Source organism: Cryptomeria japonica, chromosome 9, assembly GCF_030272615.1.
Source record: "Cryptomeria japonica chromosome 9, Sugi_1.0, whole genome shotgun sequence".
Classification (NCBI taxonomy): domain Eukaryota; kingdom Viridiplantae; phylum Streptophyta; class Pinopsida; order Cupressales; family Cupressaceae; genus Cryptomeria; species Cryptomeria japonica.
This window is the reverse complement of record NC_081413.1, coordinates 310,114,533-310,137,478: the sequence shown is the minus strand read 5'-3', so window position 1 is coordinate 310,137,478 and position 22,946 is coordinate 310,114,533. Positions and strand designations below refer to the sequence as shown.

The 22,946-nt window shown below is 38.3% G+C and overlaps 1 protein-coding gene across 1 annotated transcript in view; it reads left to right on the top strand.

The window, feature by feature from the left end:
• Window positions 1-22,946, top strand: part of LOC131079604 (katanin p60 ATPase-containing subunit A1) — a 62,638-nt gene that overhangs the window by 27,413 nt on the left and 12,279 nt on the right. Inside the window, exon 3 of the mRNA XM_058017605.2 lies at window positions 12,713-12,910. Coding sequence (XP_057873588.1) covers window positions 12,713-12,910 — 198 coding nt within the window. The remainder of the gene's footprint in view (window positions 1-12,712; window positions 12,911-22,946) is intronic.

The following is a 22,946-nucleotide window of genomic DNA, read 5'->3' as shown; positions in this document are numbered from 1 at the left end:
CAGTTGGAGGAAATGAAGGATAAGGGCTTCTAGGTGGTAACTAGAAGAGGTCAAGGAGGAAGAATGCACAACAACTCGCATTGGAAAAAAATAGAGTGTGTGGACACGTGCAAAAGTGCTCCTCCACATCACTCATGGAAGAAGACGTTCTTGAAACTCCGCCAGAGATTAAATTGTTTGACAATAATGATAGGCAGTCTCTTGTCAAATCTATCATTAGGAATTTTGAGGGAGTAGAACGGGGTACCAGAGACTTGGGAAGGATGGAGACAGTCTGCCCTCCTCCCAGCAACTACCCCGTTCTACCGGAATCCAATCATTTTCAGATTCTTGCTTCTCAACCTGAGCCAACAAAGGAATTGGTTGATCCTTTGGATTCTCGAGAGGGAGATTGCCCCTATCGTTGTCAAGACATTGATACTACGGTGTCTGCCCCCCCGATTCTAAAAAGTTGATTGATCCTGACAATGTTGTCTATGAGATCATCCATGCTGACCCATTGGTTGGTAGGTCAAACCGTAACGACTCCCCCACTCTTGCCGAACTTGGCATAACTGAGAGAGATAACCCTCATGATGGCTCCTCGTTGGGCAATCATGAGTTCGAAGTAGAGATAGACCTTATTTCCAACTACTCTGTCACTAGTGGTGAGGGGGTCCGAGAGAGAGGAGTTTTGGATGAGGAGATTTTTGAAACAAAGGCTAATGCGAGGAGAAAAAGAGGAAGACCTCTAGGATCCAAAAATAAAATCTCTCCGCTACATAAGAAATCTAACCGTAAATCTAGTATGCCTAAGTATTTCAGCAACTTCCAAGCTGCTAAGGAAGACAACTAAGAGGTAGTTGATCATGAAGTGCATGTCATGGAACGTTGGGGCTTGGAATCTCCCGACAGGAAGTATATTGTTAGAAGAATGCTTAACCAACATAGAGAATTGGACATTGTTATGCTTCAAGAAGTCAAGGCAACTAGTTTCTTGTTGGATGTTAGTTTGAACTTTGTTTGGAAAGATGCTCTGAAGTTTTGTACCAAACATGAAAAGGGGAAAGGGGGAGTTGTGATCCTCGTCAATTCCAAGTGGAAAGACTCAATTGCGTGCTCCGGAGTATCCCCATGTAACATAGCAGTCCAGGTTTCTGTTAAAAGTGGTGAAAACACACTTGGTATTTGTACAATTTATGCCCCTAATCATAGTTGAAAAACTCGGACTCAACAAGCCCAAATTTTTTAAAAAACTCGGGGCTCGCCAAAACTCGAGGAAAAACTCGGCAACTTTATCGAACATTTGAAAATACATTTGTTTTAAAAATATTATTCAAAAACACACATTTACACCAAATTTGTATAACATATATTGATTTTCATGATATATAAATCAAAGTGTGAGTTAAATACATAGCATAAACCAAAAAACAAGTGCAACATACGAATAAGAGTTCAATACATATCAATGTATCATAGTGACATAGAGTCATAGAGTCATATTAGACAACAAAGCAACAACCTCTGAAATTCTGATTACATATCGAGTTCAAGTTTTGGTATCAATGAAAATGAGAAATCATAAATTGTGCCTACGACTAAAGCTCAAAACAGATTGTTGCCGCTCGGGGGGTGGTGCTAAAGTAGTGGCAACATCCTCAATATGTGCCTTGATAGGTGCCTTTGCTGTATGATCAACCTCGTGCTCCTCCTCCTCACGTGCTGCCACTTCCGCATCTCATTCCTCTCTTGCCCTCTCCAACTCACTTAGCTACTCATCAGTAAGGAATGGATCCAAATCATTATCAACATCATCAGGAGCAACAACCCATTTTGTTGCATATGGATCAATGCCATCCAAGTCAAGTGCCTCATGTGAATCTTGCCCTTGCACCTTCTTCTCATGTAATCGAAGGTTGTAGCGCACATAGACAAGATCATTTAAACGTTGTTGAGTCAACCTATTGCGCTATTTTGTGTGGATGGCCTCAAAAACACTCCAGTTGCGCTCACAACCAGAAGCACTACAAGGCTGCGATAATATGCAGATGGCAAGTTTTTGAAGATTAGGTGCTATGGCACCATAATCTTCCCACCACAAATTTGCAAGGATAGAAAATGTCATTTATAACTTGTAAAGATTTAAAAAATCTTAAAGAGAGAAATAAATGGTAAAATAAAATTAAACATATGTTTTTTTTACCTGGTTGTAGGGTGTCTCTCTTACGTTTGCAATCAGGTGAAGAAAACAATGGCCCGGTGGCCTTCTTATAGCTCTGCAACTCATCAAGTATCAGGTCTTGAAGGTTCTCATCATCAACTAATCTCCGAATGCATGTGTCAAGGCCAACTTTAACCTCTGCATCTGCTCTGAAACTCAGGGAGTAGAAAAACTTGGGATTCAAGAAGTAGGCAGCAGCGTGAATATGTTGGTGGAGTTGATGGTTCCACCTTCGATCAATTATGCGCCATATGGGTTCATACTTGGTCTTGTTTGACCCATACAAGTGTTGAATCGCCTCTTTGGCCTTATCCATGGCCTCATATAGATACCCCAAGGAGTTATGATCCCCATCCACCATTCGTAGCACCCTCACCAATGGTTCCAACACCTAGATATAAAAAAATTAACAAAATCAGCAGATTGTAATATTAGAAAATTAAATAATAAATCATCAATAAAAGTTTCGAAACTTACATTGATGATCGCCTCCACCATCTTGGCAAAATTTGAATAAAAATTGGCAACCACAACCTTCTCTGCTTCAACCTTTGCAGCATAAGGACTCCCCAACCATCTCTCACTCACGAACATCCGCTTCAGGTTGGGCAATGCAACTAGTATGCTCTGCAAGGTGAGGAAATTGGTAGCAAAGTGTGTGACCCCCGATTGCTCAAGATCCTTACCATCAGTGTGCTCTCTCATAAGATTCAGGACCCATGTGTGATCGTAGATGTATTTGGTGATATTCCTTCCATCTTCAACCACTTTCTTCACCCAACTTAGTTTCCCTATGTCCTCAAGGAGCAAGTCAAGACAATGGGCAGCACAAGGGCTCCAAAATAATGTCGGATGCCTAGCCATTAGAAGTTTGCTGGCTGCCACATATGCAGTTGCATTATTGGTCACAACCTGGACGACATTCGGCACTCCCACGTCCATCACCACCTCATCCAACATGTTGCACAAGGTCTCCGCATTCTTCACTTCATTGGAGGCATCAATTGATTTTAAAAATACTAACTGTCCCACTGAAGCAGCTAGAAAGTTGATGAGTGTCCTATTCCTACCATCTGTCCACCCATTAGAAAGAATGGTGCAGCCATTCTTTTGCCAAATACTCCTTTGCTCTTCCACTAATGCATGAGTGTTTTGGACCTCATCCTGCAATAATGGCCCACTCATCTCATAACGACTTGGGGACTTGAACCCCTTACTTGCCACAGTCAATGCGGTGACCAAATGGTCCCAATATGGACTAGAAACAACATTGAACGAAATATCGTTGTAGATCCAAAATCTAGCACATGCCACCTTTGCCTGTTGGCGAGCCTCTTTATTCCATGCAGTGCCTAGCAATCCAGGTTGTGCACCAGGAGTGTTACATGGAACAAAGTAGTTTTCCATATGGCTGCCCACACTTCCTATTCCTCGTATCCGTGGCCCAAGCGAAGAACTAGATGCCCCCACATCTGTATGTGAGCCTGTAGAACTCAAATCTACCCTTGGGGCTGCCATTGCCTCTGCTGTTCTCTTTTTTGTTGCATTCCTTTGATCATATGCATCAAGCGTTGCTATTGCATCCCTTGTAGCCTCTTTAGGACATTTAGTACATGGTCTGATATCTCGGCATTCAATCTTTCCAAGGTGATATTTGAGCCAATTAATGCCACCTTTCATAAGCTTAGTGCAATGGATACAAATGACCTCTCCTCGTTTGTTGCTTGGTATCACATGTTTCCAGCAAGGGTCTCTCTTTCTGCGTGTAGAAGCCATTTGCTTTTAGCAAATTTTAGCAAAGCAGGAAGGGAACCTAGCAAGCTGCAAAACAGAGAGCCAACAGTGTTAATTGTTAATAATGATTTAATATATTAACTAATTTAACTTATTAACACTGTAAATTGTAATAATCTATTATTAAAAATATAACAATATAGAGTTATAAATGAACAGTGTTAATGAGTTATTAAATAACTTATTAAATAATAGTGTTACTGTGTTACTGTTAAAAAATTATTAACAATTTTATACTATTATTTAAAAAATAACAGTATTAAATAACTATATTAAAAAATAACAGTCTTAACTCTTATTAAAAAATAACAGTGTTAATTTTTTAACAGTAACACTATTATTAAAAAATAACAGTATTAAATAACTATGATTTAATACTGTTATTTTTGAATAATAGTGTAAAATTGTTAATTTTTTAAGAGTAACACTATTATTAAAAAATAACAGTCTTTTAACTCTTAAGATCTAAAAAACATAGTGTTTAAAAATGCAGTGTAATAAATTATTTAATGATAGGAAAAAAACCTTGTTTGAATCCGAATCCTTATCGCGCGAATTTTTACTACCCTAGTTGGATGGAATCAGTCGATCTTTGCGTTGCTGTCGTGGAGGAATCACGCAAATATTTGCACCAGTCGTCGCGCCGCAAAAAAATGGCATGCGAAATAGGTTTTTCGTTTTTTTTGCTTTTGCGACATATATATTTTTTTCATTTTTTACTGCTGCGTTTTTGGACGAGTAAATGCGATTTTCGGCGAGTAAAACATGAAAAAACGCTGCGATTTTTTTTAAAACTTGGTGCCGAGTTTAAAAAGCGAGTGCCTCGTGCCTGATTAGGGCTCGCGAGTACTCGCGAGTTTTGCAGAAAATCGCCGAGTTTTACATCGTTGCCCCTAATGATTATAGGGAGAGAGCCAATCTATGGCAATGGCTAGCTTCCTTACCTGACATCCCATGGATCATGGGAGGAGACTTTAACATGATTGAGCAGCAGGAGGATAAGAGGGGAGGTTACAAATTGGACTGGAAAGGAGGAGAGAAAATTATGTGGGACAGAATGAAAGGGATGAAGAGATTGTATTATCCGTTAGAAGGTATGAGATCTTCCCATAGAGGTATTTGGTTTACCTGGTGTAACTACCAAAAAGGGCAAAATAGGATTTACTCTAGACTTGATAGATTTTATGCCAATAAAGATTTCTTTTCCTTTGCTCGTGATCTAAATGGCTGCCCAGTGAGAGTTTGGCCTTCCTCTCTCTCTGACCATCACCCCATTATTGCCCATTTTTCCTTCAGAGACGGTATTAAAGTTCAGACAGAGGGCATTAACAAATTTATTCTCAACACAAAACTGTTAGAAGACCAAGATGTTCTCGCTGCCCTCCACATTGTCAGGCCTTTTAACAGATGGAACTCTCACTCTAATTCCCATATTGCAAGATGGAACGCCTCGGTGATTGGTTGGCAAAACATACTTAAGACTGTGGGCAAAAAGAAAACCAAGGATGTGAGACAAATTGAACTTATCTTCATATCCAATCTGCACAAGGCAGAAGAACAAATCCAAACTGACTCGAGTAATGAGGTGCTTGCCCAGTCGGTGGCTTTGGCTAGAGATAAACTTAGGAAGCTGCAACATGACAGATCATTAGGAGCAAGGGCAAGAGCCAGAATACAGTGGCTGCAACAGGGAGATTCAGGTTCTAAATTTTTCTTTAAGTACCTTAAGCAGAAGCAAGCCAGAGAAAGAATTGATAGGTTGTGGGTTGAAGACAAAGAGATATCTAGTGGGGATGGCATCATGGCGGAATTCCTAACCTTTTACAAGAAGCTTTTGTCAATCGAGGACTCACCCATCTCCATTATTGCTAGGAAGAGACGTTGCTCTCTCATCCCTAAGCTTCTTTCACGTGAAGATTACCAGAGGCTAAACCAACCATTTTCTGTGGAGGAAATCAAAAGAACCATTAAATCACTTCACAATGATAAGGCCCCAGGCCCAAATGGGTTATCCATTGAATTCTTCAAAGTCAATATCAACTGGATTGCTGATGACTTGTTGGAAGTGTACAAGGAAGCCACTGGGAAAGGTTCCCTTGGGGCTGATATTAATAGAGGACTTATAAAATTACTTCCTAAAGAGTGGGATAAGGCCCTCATAAAAAACTGGAGACCTATCACTCTACTCAACGTCTCTTATAAAATTCTAGCCAAAATGCTAGCTCTCAGATTGGAAAATATACTCCCTAGGCTTATATGTGACACTCAGACAGGCTTCATTAAAGGCAGATACATACTTGAAAATATGATCACAAGTTGGGAGGCAATGGAGCGGACTAATAAATTGGGTCAGGAGGTAGCTATGTTTCTTCTTGACTTTGAAAAGGCCTATGATAGGGTTGAATGGAAATTCATTATCATGATGCTCGAAGCATTTGGTTTTCCCGAGGTATTTTGTCACCTTGTCCAGGTCCTCCTCACGGATGCCCATGCACAAATTGAAATTAATGGCTCTATCTCATAGGCATTTCAGCTTAGTAGATCCATTAGGCAAGGTTGTCCTCTTGCCCCTGCCATCTTTGTTATTGCCTCAGAAGCGTTATACTAGAGTAAAGGGAATTACTCTATCGGATAAATCTGATCTGCTTAATATCCAATTTGCAGATGATATTGCACTATTTCTTGAGCTAGCTAAGAGAAATATGGACTCCTTATCCCTTAAACTTAAGATGCTTTATGAAGCATTTGGTGCAAAAATCTCTCAGTCGAAATCCACCCTGCTCAGTTGGTTTGATCACCTTCTGATTGGCTTGCTCCATATGGGTTTCAGTGGGGAGGGCCTAACAAGATTGTTAGATACCTCGGAATTTTGTTCTTTGTTTCCCCTTGTCTCAAGGATATGTGGAATTGGATCAAAAGCAAGATTGAAGGGAAACTTACCAAATGGAATAACCAATACCTCTCACTTGTTGGGAGAATACAAGTCTGCCAAAAAATCCTCTCCTCATATAGTATTTACTATGTATGGGTGTGGATGTTTAGTAACTACCAAATTAATGAGGTTCAAAAAATCATCAGAAACTTCCTATGGTCAGATGAAAAAGGGAATAGAAAAGCTCACTCAGTCAAGTGGCAGTGGTGTTGTATGGATAAGGCTATCGGGTGTTTGGGGCTGAAGGATCTTAAAGTTCAAGGCACTGCCTTAGCAGCTAAATGGACATTTCATGCATTGGAAGGAAATGAGCCATGGAAGATTCTTATTAGGAATAATATTAATTTGGGTGTTCCCAAGACTGCTAAATCCTAGAAATCCCTTCCTCTTAGTGACCTCTTAGCTGGAAGTTTCTTTGTCTCTACTGCGGGCTCATCGGTGTTCAAGTCAATTTGGAAGGAGTGGGAGAGCATTGGGCACAATATAGCTAACAATTGGGTCAGTAGGGATGATCTCATATGTGGGGAAAGGTTTATCTGGTGGAATCTATTCCACAATGGTAAACCCCTAGCCCTTACTCAAGGCTGCTCGGCCAAAAATGGGGCTAACAGAGGTATTTGCTGTTTTAAAGATATTTTTTTAAATGATGATCTCATCTCTTGGGATGACCTCTCTGGTAAGTATCATCTTCCTGCTTCCAATAAGAGAACTTATAATATCATGTATAATGCTTGTGTTGCCTTGCAGCTCCCCAAAAGATGTGTAACTATTGATAACAGGTTTGTAGACTTCTCTTGGTGTGACGACACTAAGTTATGTAAGTTGAAATCCATCTCTGTTTATAACTCTCTTATGCACAATGATAGCATTCTTAATCACATTAACTCTCATTGGTATTCTGACTTGAAATCCATGCAATGGGGTAAGCTGTTTAAATTAGTTTGGAGCAGGCCGTTAGCTCCCAAAAAGAAGATTTTCAGATGGCTGCTAATTATTAATAAGCTTCCTATAAGATTTGACCATAATAGAGAGTGCTCTGTACCATCTGTAAAGTTATTGAAACTACTAGGCATATATTTTTTGACTGTATTATTGCTAAGGAAATCTAGTTAATGTTTGGTTTTTCATTTCCATTGCATGTTAACCCTCTTGATATTGTTACCAGTTATATTAAAGGCCTTAAAAAAGACAACAATTTATTTTGGAATCTGTTATCATGCGAAATTCGTTGGTATATATGGAAAATAAGAAATGAAGATAGGTTTCAAGGAAAAGAGAGGGTCCTTACTGAGTCTTTTCGTAGACTCGCACATTATTTTGTCTCTTCACAGGTGGACTTAGTGATCAGGCTGAACAAGGAGAAGTTCCAGAGATTTCTGAGTGACGGCCATACCAGGATCTTTGTACATGAGCTCTCTCACGGCTACACATGGCATAGACTTAATGCTGAAGGTACACCCTTTGTCAGTGCCCTAGACGCCCTTTTGGAGGAAATCAGAGGCAATAGAGCCCTGATTCGCCAGCAGATGATATACTCAGCTAGGATGAGAGATGACCATAGATTGATCTGGATGGAAGGCCCCATGGGATGGGTCACATGGATGTAAAGAATCAGTCATTTTGCATGTTGTCATAATTTTGTATCTAATCAGATGTATATCACTAGTCAGTCCTTCATAGTTAGGGATCTAGGAGGCTCAAAATATAAACAGTCCGTTCTGGTAGCATGATTTTTTGAGGCCGCTAAGGCTGTGAAACTTTCAGATTTGTACTTTTGTTTTGTTGGTCTATAATCAATTAAAAAAAAAACAACCGCTTTGATTGATTCCTTGATTTTAGCATTTTAGTCTTCTAGTGTAGCCATTCTGACTTCATAGCCTTTCTTGAAGTTATTGAAAGCCTCCATAGTAATTTTAAGGCATTCAATGACAGAGGCCTTCTCCTTCTCAGGCCTGGGGTTAATCTCTTTCGACGCCTGCACTTTCTTGAATCGCTTAACATTATCTTTGATAATCTCCAATTTGTTGCTGTTAGCTCTTTGTTTGACCTGAATGTCCTTAATCTCATGAAAGATCCACTTAAAAATCTTAAAAGTGTCCACAACCCCATCTCTCGCTAAAACCAGAACATCAGTAACAGTATCCTTCTTAGAGCAAAGCAAATGCGATGTAGGGTAAAGAGAGCTCAGAAAGGGCTAGTGATTCTCAAAGTTTTGCATAGGAGGAAGCTTACTAGAGGCAGAGGGAGAAGGACTCTTACCTTGGCTGTGAAGGTTATCAACCGAAGCACTAGCAAGTTTAGGATCAATCTGAAGATTACCAACAGGGGGGGGAGAGCTGGAGCTCCGAGGGTTTTTTAGATTTAGGGCTCTTAACAACACTAGATTTCCCCTTATTTTTAGGGGTGGCTGTAGCGGGGGAGAAGTCTTCATCATCAATCTCGGTATGGTACGCATCCTCCGAGGACTGAGAATCCTCCGAGTCAGAATTAACCTCATGGAGAGAGGACGTAACAGGCGGCAAGGATTTGGCATGTTCAAAGATAAGAAGGATAAGTCCTTCATGCAAAACAGGGTTTTTGATAGGGTAGTTGTGATCAACAATGCTAGCATTAAAAGAGCTCACAAGAAAGAAGGGAAAGGGAATTCTCATCTTATGCTGGAAATGGTTAAGGAGTGAAAAATGGTAGGCGAAAGCTCTGGTATACTGCCTATCAAGAGTGACATACTCCATAATCACCTTCAAGACATCACCCTAAATGAACTTAATCTTTGCAGTATTTTAGCTAGCTGTCCCATCTCTCACCAAATCCCTCTTCTCCTTCTCCTGCTTAGGGAAAAGTTTCACTGCCTTCTCGGATTTTTTTTGTCTTTGTAGAACTTAGCTCCATCGGTAGAGAGGCCAATGATCTCTGCAATGAGGTCCTCATTGATGGCAATTTCTCTTCCAAAAAGGTTAACATAGCCCTTATTATAATTTTTGACAAAGCCTTTCGTAACCTTAGCTTTAACCCCATGCAATTTCTCAGTATAGGTGGTGAAACCACCTTTTTCCAAAATTCTCCAAATTGTTTTGTTATTTTTCAGCTCTGTGCAATCCATGGGCTCCACACGCTTCAAATCTCCCCCCATATTATCACAACCACCGTGCCCAAAAACCGGTCTAAAAAATGATCAAAGAATTGCAATTCTTCAAACAGGAAATGGCCCCAAACTGTATGTGAATGCATTTTGATCCCAAATGCACCTAGAAAACATGCGGGAAGAAGACTCTAGAAGAGCAATTATTTCTGGCCGCCCAAGAAGTGCCCTTGTTGTATGTGAATGCATTTTGATCCCAAATGCACCTAGAAAACATGCGGGAAGAAGACTCTAGAAGAGCAATTAATTCTGGCCGCCCAAGAAGTGTCCTTGACATGCCACACATAACTCATACTAATTACAAAAAATCTCCAATCCGATTTAGAAATTATCATTATAATCATTGCAAATTAGCTTCTTTGCTGGCAAGGATATCCAACCTAATTAATCCCTTCACTTCATCATTCAATATATCCCCTCTTCGCCAAATTAATTTTTCATGGGCTTTAACTCCTAGGTTGGCAAAGTGGTCCACCACCTTATTATTTTCCCTAAAGTGTGGGAAATTTGACATTCTTCAAAAGAGTTAATAATTGAGTGAGATAAGTTTATCCAATTAGCAATATTCCAAGGTGGATTGACTTTTTTCTTGAGACATTGGATAATATTTTTAGAATCCCCTTCAATCCATACCTTTGTACAGTTTATCTGTTTGGCAATCGGGAGAGCTTGATAGGCTCCTATGGCTTCAGAAATGTGGTTAGTTTGGTTACCCAAGGGGAGTGCCACAGCCGAGATACAAACGCCATTACTATCCCTAATCACTCCCCCACACCCAGCAGGACCCAGATTACCCTTCGCCGCCCCATTTTTTTCACCCTAGTTAGGAACCATCACCATGTGTAATGAAAAAAAAAATTCTTTTTATTTTCTGTGGCCAAAACCAGCATGTCATAAAAAACTTAAAGGTTCATTAGCACATCAGCTGTAGATGTGATGCTAAACCTTTCATGTGTTTGTGTATGGTCAATGTCTCCAATAATGAATGTTGTAAGCATATTATTATTATGTGTTGGATAATTTTATTTTTTATGTTATATATATATGATTGCTTAATTGAGGGATTCTATACTGACCTTGGTCCTTAACCCATAATAAAAAAAGAGAAAGGAAACATCCTCATTACATAGACATCTAGGCTCAAAATCTATGAGAAACCAAGGAAGGACAAATGGCTATAGACATCCAGGCTCAAAATCTATGAGAAACCAAGAAAGGACAAATGGCTATAGACATCTTAACAGTAAAAAATATAGAAGCAGAATACAAAACACCCTTGTAGAAGATTCAAATTCAAATTATCCAGGAAAACAACTTAGTATTGGGTCAAAGCTTGCTTCCTCCCTAGAAGAGCTTCTATTGTTCATTGAGAGCCCATACCAATGGAATCCTTGGCTTTTAAACACAGTCTGTCAACTTCAATATATTAACCCCTTCTCTTCTTCGTTGTTGTATCCAAAGATGGAAGAAAGGAGCCAATACCTTCCACAGTTTCTGTGAGCCAAAATTTTGGTTGTTAATTTCAAGTAGTATTTCCCCTTCATCTAATTCTTTGATCTGAGACACTATTAAAATTCGTTTGGAGGAGAAACTTGTCCATAGAAGCTTGATTACTAGAATTGTTTTCTGCCCTTGCCTCAATCTACACCTCCTTTGGGAACCAAGAAAAGAAAAGGGGAGTCCAGCTGTCCCTGGGAGAACATCATTTCAAATTTTTTAATAAATCTTAGCAATTGTACAGGTCTAATATGTTTTCTTTGGATCTTCAAAAGCAATTCAGAAATGGATGCAATTGGATATATATGAGTGAACTTGCCTTTAAAGGATAACAATTTCTCTATGAGCCTACAATATTTACTTGCAGACAAATGTGTATAAAGTTGCCTTGAAAGAAATAAGTTAAACTCTGAAGATGCCTTAAAAAGTGAAAATTTGTTGCCATTATGCAGCTAAGAGAACAGAGATTTAGTTTCTAACTAGGCTAGCTTTTGGTCTTACAAATCTGATATAATGACATGAAATTGCCTAGAGAAATTGGAATAAATAATGACAGTAAAATTATTTTTACATTGCTTATAACTTATAAGAAGATGATGTCATCTGTGTGCTGTAGAAGACATGAAGCAGAGGGTGTACAGTCTGTTCACAAATCTGCATGCGATAGATAATTGTTATCATTCTAATCAGCATATATAAAATTTCTCTTAACATGCGAGTGAGTTTTTGAACAAGAAACATCATTCATATAAAAATTGATTGTAAATGCCTGAATTTTTGTCTCTGGAAAGTTGTGCAGGTTAGGCACTTTCCATGCAACTATCTGTTCTACATCTCTTTTTCTTTTAGAAATTGTTTTTAGTGTTAAAAAATGACAGAGTCTTCCAGAATATAGTTGAAAATTAAATAAACAAAAAATCATCAAGCTTACAATTCTTATTGTTGCACATTTTAATTATATTCTAAACTTTCTGCTGCTTTCTGTTCCCTAAATTTAGCCTGCCTTCCCCACTGTCCCCAAAACTCCTGTTCCTGTTGTCCTTCCCATTCGTGCAACTTTGTGAAACATTATTTTTCTTGCAAGCTTCAAATTTCTGATGATTTCAAGTATGCACATGGACTGACGTTTCTCAAAATATGTGTGCAGAGTGGAGATAATGAAGACAATAGAGTGAGGAAGGGCCAATATGAAGGACCAGATGTAGAATTGGCAGCAATGCTCGAAAGGGATGTTGTGGAGACCAGCCCTGGAATACGATGGGATGATGTGGCTGGCTTAAATGAAGCCAAGAAACTTTTAGATGAGGCTGTTGTTTATCCTTTATATTTTCCCGACTTTTACCAGGTATGGTTTGTTTCATAATTTGATGTGGTTATAATTTGAAGGTATCTAATTTGATTTAAACTTGCAACTTTAGGAGTTAACTCTTCGATTGTGAAAATGAAGCAATAGCATTGGAAATTGGCGTTACCTGGCATGATGGGAATATGCAATTATTTTATTGTTTACCCTGGGGGTGCTATAGAAAATATGAGATCACATTCTACTTTACCCAGATGATATTCATGATTAGCTTTTTATTTTATACAAATGTTACATCTCATGGAGCTGTTCTAGATTGAGAATTTGTGGTATAAATTAGACAAGATTTGTTTTCTTTTGAAAATTTAAATTTCTGGGCTAAAGAAATCTTCAAATTTGAAAGTTGCACTCAATCATAAAGGTGGCCTGTTTGATCCAGTCAAATTGCTATCACTAGTTTTTGCAAGATAGTCAAATCACTTAGGGGTTGCCATTTACAGCATGATCATGATGTCGCCCATAAGCATGTCTGCTTTCTATTCTTAAAAACAGAAGCAATTTCTAGAATCTCCACTTCAGACAAATTCACCTAAGGGCCACTTCATGGATCATTGTTCTATCCTTAAGTGAGCCGACTACTGACCATATAGGTGATTAGAAGATGTTCAAACTGTGCCAGCCATGCAGTCATTCTTTTGGATCTTTGTTTTTACACATTTTTTTAAAATCTGTTCCATTGGATTTTTTTTGAGGGAATGAGGCCGAACTCTTCAACGAATAAGTCAGTAATATTTTCCTGCCAGCAACTCTAATTTAGAAAAGATGGTAATTTAAATTAAGAAAGAATTTTGGTATTCTACCTTATATGAAGTTGATTGTGGCTTGGTGGTGGTTTTCAACACCTAATGCTTAGTTCCTGTAAATTATTTTCTAATGCCTAATATTTATCATATGGAGATGGTCACATTTACGATACTCCTGTACACAAGTTTCTTTTTTTTTTGTTACACCATATAAAAGGATAAATATGAATATTTCCATTATAAAGTGAGAATATGTATGAGCCATTAGTTGTGAACTTGTGCCTAATAACATCAGTATCAAACTGTGGCTTCAAATACTTGGAATTTATTGCAATTGTAGTGCTGAAGTCTGCTGCTTGTGTTTCTTGAAATTTTATGCAACTAGATAGAGAGATTGAGAGGGAAGAAAGTTCAGGTGATCACAACCTGGAGTTTTCCTGACATGAATCAGATGGAACATAAAGAAGTCTCAAGAATTCCTTTTATTATATTGTTTCCCTTCTTTAAATTTCAATTGGACTTTGAAGGGTTCAGAGTTTATATTAGTTTCTTTTTTCAGAGGATCGGTATTGCATAGGAGAGGAGTTTGGGAAGCTGCAAGAAAAATAAATAGCATAAGTATAATATGATTTGAGTACCTTTGGTGCAGATGGATTGGCAAGCATTAGTTTACTGCCAAGTCTGGTCATGAAATCAGAATCAAGGGCTAAAAATTTGAAATTGTATAAAGATGTGAAAGACTCCTCTTATTAGCACAATGGGGTCTCATATGCCAAGGAGGTGTGCTGGCTAGGATGTGACCTTAAAGATCACCTTTTCTTACCCATAGACAAGGATGCACTCAGCAAACAAAATCAGATAATTGGAAAATTCAAGGCGAAGTTGATTTGTGTCTTCATTATTTAAATATTGAACACATTGAACCGAATAATATAATCAAATTAATAAGTGAATTTGACTCATGTAATGATGACTACAACACTTGTTTTCTCCCTTCCTATACTTGTTACTGGTAATTATTGTTCGGCTTTGGCCATTTTCACATCCCGATGCCCACTAGGAGGAGCCAACTGGAGTTCTTAATCCTTGAAATATCTTTCTTCACAAGCATCATCTGGTCAATTTTGTTCACCTCTTCCATTCTTTCCTTCCATTGCCAGTGAAAAGCCTTGTTTAATTTTCATTTTTAACAAAGAGTATCAGAAGGAGACTGTGGATTCTTTTAAAATCCTTGAAATACAGTGATTCCCACTCAAATCAAAGGAATAGTCGAATGCATATGGAAATCATGGTAGCAGTACACGAATTTGTAATTAACAATTAATTAAAGTATGTTAATTAACATTGAAGCTTAGCATAGGGATTATAAAAGAAAGTCTTCATATATATAAAAAAGGTCTCCTTGAACATATCAAAAGTATGTTCTATTAATATGCTAATTACTAATTTAGTTTATTATGCATTTGTCAACTTCTCACAATTTGTGTCTATCTGCTTCTAATTTCACATTTCCCAGTCACTGGTATTCAATCAACTTTTTTTTTTAAAATCTTAACCTGTAAGGGGCCATTGCTTTCTATGTTAGGTTTCCTTCCCCATCTTTCTCCTTTTCTTTTTCTCTAAGGTTATCCTTTTTGTTGTTTGGCATACCTGCAATAATTTTCCTGCACTTTTTACACAAATTATCTTTGAATGCTCAATTTTGTTTGTTAGATGCATTTTGGTTTCTGACATCTTATGTTACACATTTTTGAAAGATCTTGCCTACATATGCCGATTTTATGCTTATTGAGAAACCTAAAAAAAAGTGACATAATGGAATACGAATTTCCAAGTATATGGATCAGAGCATCCTAATTTTTGTCTTCTGAATCCAGACTCAGTTCAGCTGCTAGATGATGGTTTTTGATTTCCCTTGAAAATATACCAATTTATTTTTCAGCCTGAGAGTTCTACAGTAGATAGAGTTTGTATTTCTGAAGTGAAAAGGCAAAATTGAAGCAGATAATGCAGAAAACGGTAAACAACAGTATTCTCCCACATAATGAACCATGTTTGGACCAAAACTGGAATTCAACAACATACAATCTATGAGCAGAGATGTGAATCTATTACTCTTTTCTATTTACATGTTCAAGATGTTGATCTATATACAAGCATATGTAAGAGGAAGGGAAGAGTTGAAGAGGGGTGGATTTTCTCACATAAGTTCCAGAAATCCTTATTAGCTGGTAGTGCTTGTTAGGAGTTTGTTAATATTTTAATTTTCATCTTCAATGCAACACAAAATGGAACAGCATGTAATATAAGACTTTTCTTTGAATTTGTAGGAGAAGCTCCCTTTTGAAAGAGTGAAGGAAATGATAAGTTTCTTTTCATTGAAATTTTAAAAAAATGCCTAGAACTAGAAGGTATTTTATTATGCAATACAAACAAACTTAAAACTAAAACCTGTCTTTTTGTTTTCAGGCTAGGGCACAAGGCAAGTCAGCAATTCCGCATGACAAGAGGTTTTATTTAATATCTAATACAGAAAAAAATCTGTGCTCACTATTTTCAGCTAAATGCAGAAATTGCAAATTGTGAGTATGATGTGGTTGAATTGAATAAACCACATATATGAACTGCTATGAATTAAATAAGAAGAATTGCATACAAAGGTATAATCTTCCTCCAACTGCAATACAATGCCTGCAACAATCATCAAATCATATTCAACTCTAAAAATAAGTAATCATGAAAATCAGAAGAGCCCTTTAGACAACAATCTGAGCAGTAACTAAGCATAAAATTACTATTGGCAATCTAGGCACAAATAACACTTATCTATAAAGATTTTTTTTTGTTTTTTTCAGTATGCCAGGGGTATCCCCGCGACCCAGTCCAGCGACCCAACCTGCCTTACCTTGGGCTTACTTTTATTGCCAAGTTGGGGCCAGGAAGGGGCGAACTAAGGCGAGACTAGTCCCCTAGGGAGAGAATCTAGAGCCCGCAACCAGCCCTCCCTCTTAAATCCGAGAGGGAGTCGAACCCGAGACCAATGGGGAGCAAACCCACCTGCCCAAGCCAACTCACCTACCCGTACGGGCTAAGATGAATAGTTCGCATGCACACATATATTTGGAATGTAAATCAGAGGCCAACCACAAAATCTTGAATCATAAGCTATTATGAAAGACACAAATTGCCCCACCATGGAACACAAAAGGGTTGTAACTTGTGTTGGAAGGAGTCAACCTTCCTGAGGTTTGTCATATTTCACATACACGACCCAAGCAAATAGGGTGATATGAGTATTGTGGGGGGAGGGAGGCTCCTTGGAAGTAGGGTAGCAAGGAGTTCATTCCTCCTAGGCACTAGAAAATCATGTTTCTATTATAATAATATCTTTCTCTCTGTGTTATTAATGGTCATTTAAGTTGTTTCTAATTTCGCCTCTAGTTAACGATTGTTTCTTTTAGAAACATCGTCTTTGTAACTCTATTTAAAGGAGCTTTGTCTCCTTGATTAATTGAACAACATCGATTCTTTGAAATCCATATGCTTTTGCATTTGTATTATGGTATCAGAGCTTTGGTTATTTTCGAAATAATTTTTCAATTAAAAATTCGTCATGAATTTTTAACAGTTTTTTTTGAAAAATTTATTTGTTTATTCGAAATTGCTACTTTGGCAGTTTGTTTTGGCTGCAGCTACTAGGGTTTTCTGGGTATTTTCTGCCCTCTCCTGCGACCCGTCTCTCCTGCATTTCGCACAACCATGCGGCACGTTTTTTCCCTGCCTGCAGATTTTTTTTCTGCCATTTTTGGACGGAAATCTGCATTTTCGGCTAGGGTTTTGACCCTCCAGATTCAGTCGAAATTTTTTTCTGAGCACAGATTCGTGGTGGGTTTTTCGAGATCTCAACTGGGTCGTTGTCAAAATTTTGTGGGTGCCTTGATTTTCGAGCCAGCGCATCCAGATTCCGACAGCAAATTCTTTCTGGGTTTTTCGCAAGGATTTCTGGGTTGTCTTTGGATTTTTCTGGGTCAGCCAGAATTTTTTTTCTTGAAATTCGTGCCCATCGTACTTCATTTTTTGAAGTTTGTACCTGTACCTGCATCTGCCTCTGTTTCTGCATTGGGATTCAAATTCTTTGAATTCCGTGCCAACCTCTTCTCAGTTTTTTTTTTTCTGTGCATTGGGAAACATGCAAGATGGCGTCATTGACCAACTTGATGTTGGAAGGCAGTCAGGTTTTGTGCACTTAGCATCTTCTCAGTACCTCGTTTTTTGTGCCTAAAAAAGCGTGAAGATGGTTTATGGGCATCGATGTTTGTTTCGGTTTTTAATATTTTTTTACCTAAAAAAAAATTCTGATGGGTTTTAATAATTTTTCCCTTGAAAAAATTTGTGGGTTTTAATAATTGTCCTAAAAAATTATCTATGGGTTTTTAAATATTTTGTCCCTATAAAAAAAATCATGAGGGTTTATGATTTTTTCCTCAAAAATTGTACTTTGCTGCAGTCTGTTTTTCGTCGCACCTGGAGTTGTTGTCCGAACATCTGCACTAGTCTCTTATTTGCAGTCTATTTTCGGGCATCTTGCTCATCTGCAATAGTTTGGAGGGTTTGCCGATTTTTTCCTCAAAATCGTGACAGCTGTTCTTGGTGTGTCTCTGGTTATAGGGAGGGACAGTTCTCCAACATCAGGTTGGACGGTTGGTGGCAGACTCATCTCAAGTGGCAGAGTCAGTGGCAGGCTCTTGTCTTCTGTTGCAGTGTGTTCTGAGAAGAAGGGGGCAACCTTCTCTGTTATTTCTTTTGGTAATTAGAACGATGACCATTGAGGGAGGGTATTAGAATAATATCTTTCTCTTTGTGTTATTAATGGTCATTTAAGTTGTTTCTAATTTCGCCTCTAGTTAACGATTGTTTCTTTTAGAAACATCGTCTTTGTAACTCTATTTAAAGGAGTTTTGTCTCCTTGATTAATTGAACAACATCGATTCTTTGAAATCCATATGCTTTTGCATCTATATTAGTTTCTTGTGCTAGAGGAGTTGATGATATTTTGAGTTGTAGCTTTTGTTGGAAGGAGTCAGCCTTCTCAAGGCAATGTCTTGTCCAAGGATGTTTTCTAAAATTTTAGCTTTATTGCTAAGATTGAAGTCTTGTGCTTTGTTGAATTTTCTCTTTTTCTATCAAGAGTTTAAAAAAGAACTTATATTTTTCATACAGAAATACTTTTTTTAAAGGCTAAATGCTTTTGATTGGAGCTATGAATTGTTAAGGTTAAATATCGGGGACCTATTGTGACCATTTCACACATCGCCCCATTAGAATGGGGACCCCCTTTTTCTTGCTTTAGGTTTTGCTTTCCTTTTGCTTGTTTTTCTCTCTGCCTTTAGTTTTTTTGAGTGAGTGGTTTGCCTGGGCTGGCTAGATTAGGGCTAATATTGGAAGCTCGTTTTAGGGTTTCTTTCTAGCTGAGTCTAGCCTAATTTTGGGGAGTTGTTGGTTGTCTGCCTGAAACCTCAAGTTTGCCATAATGAAGCATGCCTTTTAGGAGAGTCAAGTTGGTTTGATCAAGGAGCAGGGTGAATAGGTCTCAGGTCAGGTCTAGATTGAAAGAAGGTTTTCTTGTCAGGATCCTGTTTGTTTCTAGGTTTGAGTCAGTTGAGCAGAGTCGGTGGAGAAAGGGAATTGATTTGATCAAGTTTGATGGAGAATGAAGTGAACCAAGGTAAGATCTAGCTTGAGATGTCAATTTTGCTCCTGACCCTTCCAAAGGGTCCAGAGCGAAATTTTTGAAAGCTCTCATTTTGCCTAGTTAAAAGTAGGATCTCGATGGAAATGTGTGAAGGAAAATCTATGTTTGCCTTTCAAGGAAAATTGGAGTTGAAAACGTCCAGAATCAAGCTGAAAGGGAAATTTCGCCCCTGACCCTTCCAGAGGGTCTAGGGGAAAAATCATTGTAAACCTCTTTTTCTCCTCATTTTTGACTAAGTGATACTTTCTAGGGCATGTTTGGAGGTGAATTGATATGTTCTTGCCTGGAGAGGGATTTGATTGATTTTTGAAGAGCAAGATGATGCCTGAAAGAGGATTTTCGCTCGTGACCCTTCCAAAGGGTCCAGAGCGAATTTCATCCTAAACACTATTTCTTGCCTTGGATAGACTTGCAATCTTGTTCGTAGCTTAGAAAATGACCTAACTTTTCCTTATGAGGTGGTTTGAAACATGAAAATTGAGCAATTTGGCCTGGAATGGAGATTTCACTCCTGACCCTTCTAGAGGGTCCAGAGCGAAAATCTTATTTGAGCTTATTTCTCACTAACTTTGGCTAAATTGTGATGTGCAGGGTATCTTGGGAGGAAGATTGGACATCCTTGTTGATTTGGAAGCATAAGTAAATGAAGAATTTTGGACAGAAAGGAGAATTTCGCCCCTGATCCTTCCAAAGGGTCCAGAGCGAAATTCCCAAATGCTCTTATTTTGCAATGAAAAAGGTCAAGATTTTGGCATGAATGAAACGAGAATAATTTGCTTTTACCTATTGAGGTTGTTTTGACTTGGAAAAATGAAGGATTTTGCCCAAAAGGAGAATTTTCTCTCCTGACCCTTCCAAAGGGTCCAGGGCGAAAATTCCTCAATCACCTATTTTTCTTGCAAAATCAAGTCAAGTTTTGGTTTTTATGGCTTGGATGAGAGAGGAGTAGTGTTTTCTTCCTTTGAGAGGTGAATTCAACTTGAAATGATGATGGAATAGGCCTAAACTGAAAAAATCGCTCCTGACCCTTCCAAAGGGTCCAGAGCGAAAATTTCTATAGGAGGCATTTATTGTCTTGTTTGGTCAAATTGAGGTGTCAAAGGCATGAAAAAGGGAAGAAAGAGCATGTTGAAATCCTTGGGCATGTTTAGAAGTCATGAAAATGAAGGATTCTGGCTAGGAAAGGAAATTTTGCTCCTGACCCTTCCAAAGGGTCCAGAGCGAAATTCCTTGTAAACCTATTTTTTAGCCTTTCTTGGACATGAAATCCTATTCCTAGCATGATGAAACATGAAATCCCACTTAGCAAAGAAGTTTCAAGGTGAAAAAATGAAGATTTTTGGTCAAGATTGAGAATTTCGCTCCTAACCCTTCCAAAGGGTCCAGAGCGAATTTTCTCAAAATCATTCTTTGCTATCAAGTTTTGCTAAGTCAAGTGTGGAATAAGGTGAAAAATAGAAGGAATTGCCCCTGGGAATGACTTGAAGTGCTAAGAAATCATTAAAAGGTGAAGGAATTGAGCCAAATGGTGAATTTCGCTCCTGACCCTTCCAAAGGGTCTAGAGCGAAATTCCTAAAAACACCTATTTTCTTTGCAAGGTCAAAACAACTTTTTGGTTTTTATGGCTTGAGTGGGTGCGAGGAAGTGTGTTTTGCCTTTTGAAGATGATTGAGATTGTCAAGAGGAAGCAATTAAGCCTAGAACATGATTTTCGCTCCTGACCCTTCCAAAGGGTCCAGAGCGAAAATCCTCAAAACTATCCTTTCTTCCAAATTTTGGGCAAAACTAAACTTAGACAAGGGTGTGAGAGGACTTTTGAAATGCCTTAGAGTTGAATTGGATTGCCAAGAGGGAAATTTGCTCCTGACCCTTCCAAAGGGTCCAGGGCAAAATTTCCAAATCCTCCTATTTTCCTTGCAGTTCAAGATAAGATTTTGGTTTTCAGGACTCAAAGAAGAGTAAGGCATGATGTTCTATGCCTTGGAAATGATTTGAAGTTGAAAGGATGAAGGAATTGCCCTAAAACCTAAAAATCGCTCCTGACCCTTCCAAAGGGTCCAGAGCGAAAATTCTAAAACAATGAGTTCCTTTCAAGTTTGTGCTAAGTCAAGACTAGATCAAGCTGGAAATTGCCCTTGAGACCACCTTTGAGTGGATGTTTGTTTCAAAAAATGATGATTCTAGGTTAGAGGATGATTTTCGCTCCTGACCCTTCCAAAGGGTCTAGGGCGAAAATCTCAAAATCCCCTATTTTGCCTTGCAAGAACAACCCAAGCTTGGGTGGAGTGAATGAAGAAGACCATTGCCTAGCCTTGAGGGGTGGATTGAAGACAAGATGATGGAGGAGTAAGCCCAAGCAAGAAAAATCGCTCCTGACCCTTCCAAAGGGTCCAGGGTGAAAAACCCTAAAGTCACCTTTTTCTTTCAGATTTGAGTGAGACTAGGCCTAGACTACAATGAAAGAACCTATTTGGAATGCCTTGAAGAAATTTAGACCTTCAAAAAATGAGAATTTTGAGCTCAGGAGAGAATTTCGCTCCTGACCCTTCCAAAGGGTCCAGAGCGAAATTCCCAAAAATGCAGTATTGCCTTCAAAGTTTTGATGAGCCAACTCAATGATGGAGATAAATATACCCTGGAGATTGCCTTGAAAGAGGTTAATGATCAAACTAAGGTGAATTTTGGCCTAAAATGTAAAAATCGCTCCTGACCCTTCCAGAGGGTCCAGGGCGAAATTCACATTTTCACCTAATTTCCTCATGTGAAATACTAAAAATTGAAATGCAAGACTTTGATTAGCTCAAAACAAACATGAAATCGCCTTTCGGGAGATTTTGGAGTGAAGGGAATGAGGTATTCAAGACCTAATTGGAAAAATCGCTCCTGACCCTTCCAAAGGGTCCAGGGCGAAATCATCAAAAAACCTATCATTCAAACCTTGCTTGATTAAGTCTAAGGCAAATTGCAAGATTGTGAAGACAAAGTCATGGAAATTTGCAAAAATAAGTTGTGAAGTTTTTAACTCATGAAGTGAGTAAGTCTAGATGAGAGGTTCAAACAAGTCTTGAAATAATCTAGACCTTCATCACTTTGGACATTTCGATGCCTAAGGGAGAAAGGAAACTTCATTAAGCCTCAATCAAAACTTAATATTCCCAAATTTTCTCTAAATTTGCCAAATTCAAGAAGTTAAATGAAATTCGCATGAATTAAGGCATTTGCAATTGAATCAATTAGTTTTAAGCCTTAAAACAAATGAGAAAGAACACCTTTCAAGCCTTAAAATTAATTTTAAAAATAAAGGTGAGCGCTCAAATTCATTTATTTGCTTTTACAAGCAAGTCGGCCCCCTTTTAAAGGGGATTTTATTTGTTTTATTGCTAAAAAACTAGGTCGGCCTCATGGTTAATTAGGGTGAGCGCCCTATATAAGAGAGGAGTGTTGTAGCATTTTCAAATCATTTATTCATTATTCTTCTCATGCGAATTTCAAGAGCAGATTGGAGGAGCGAATTATACCAGA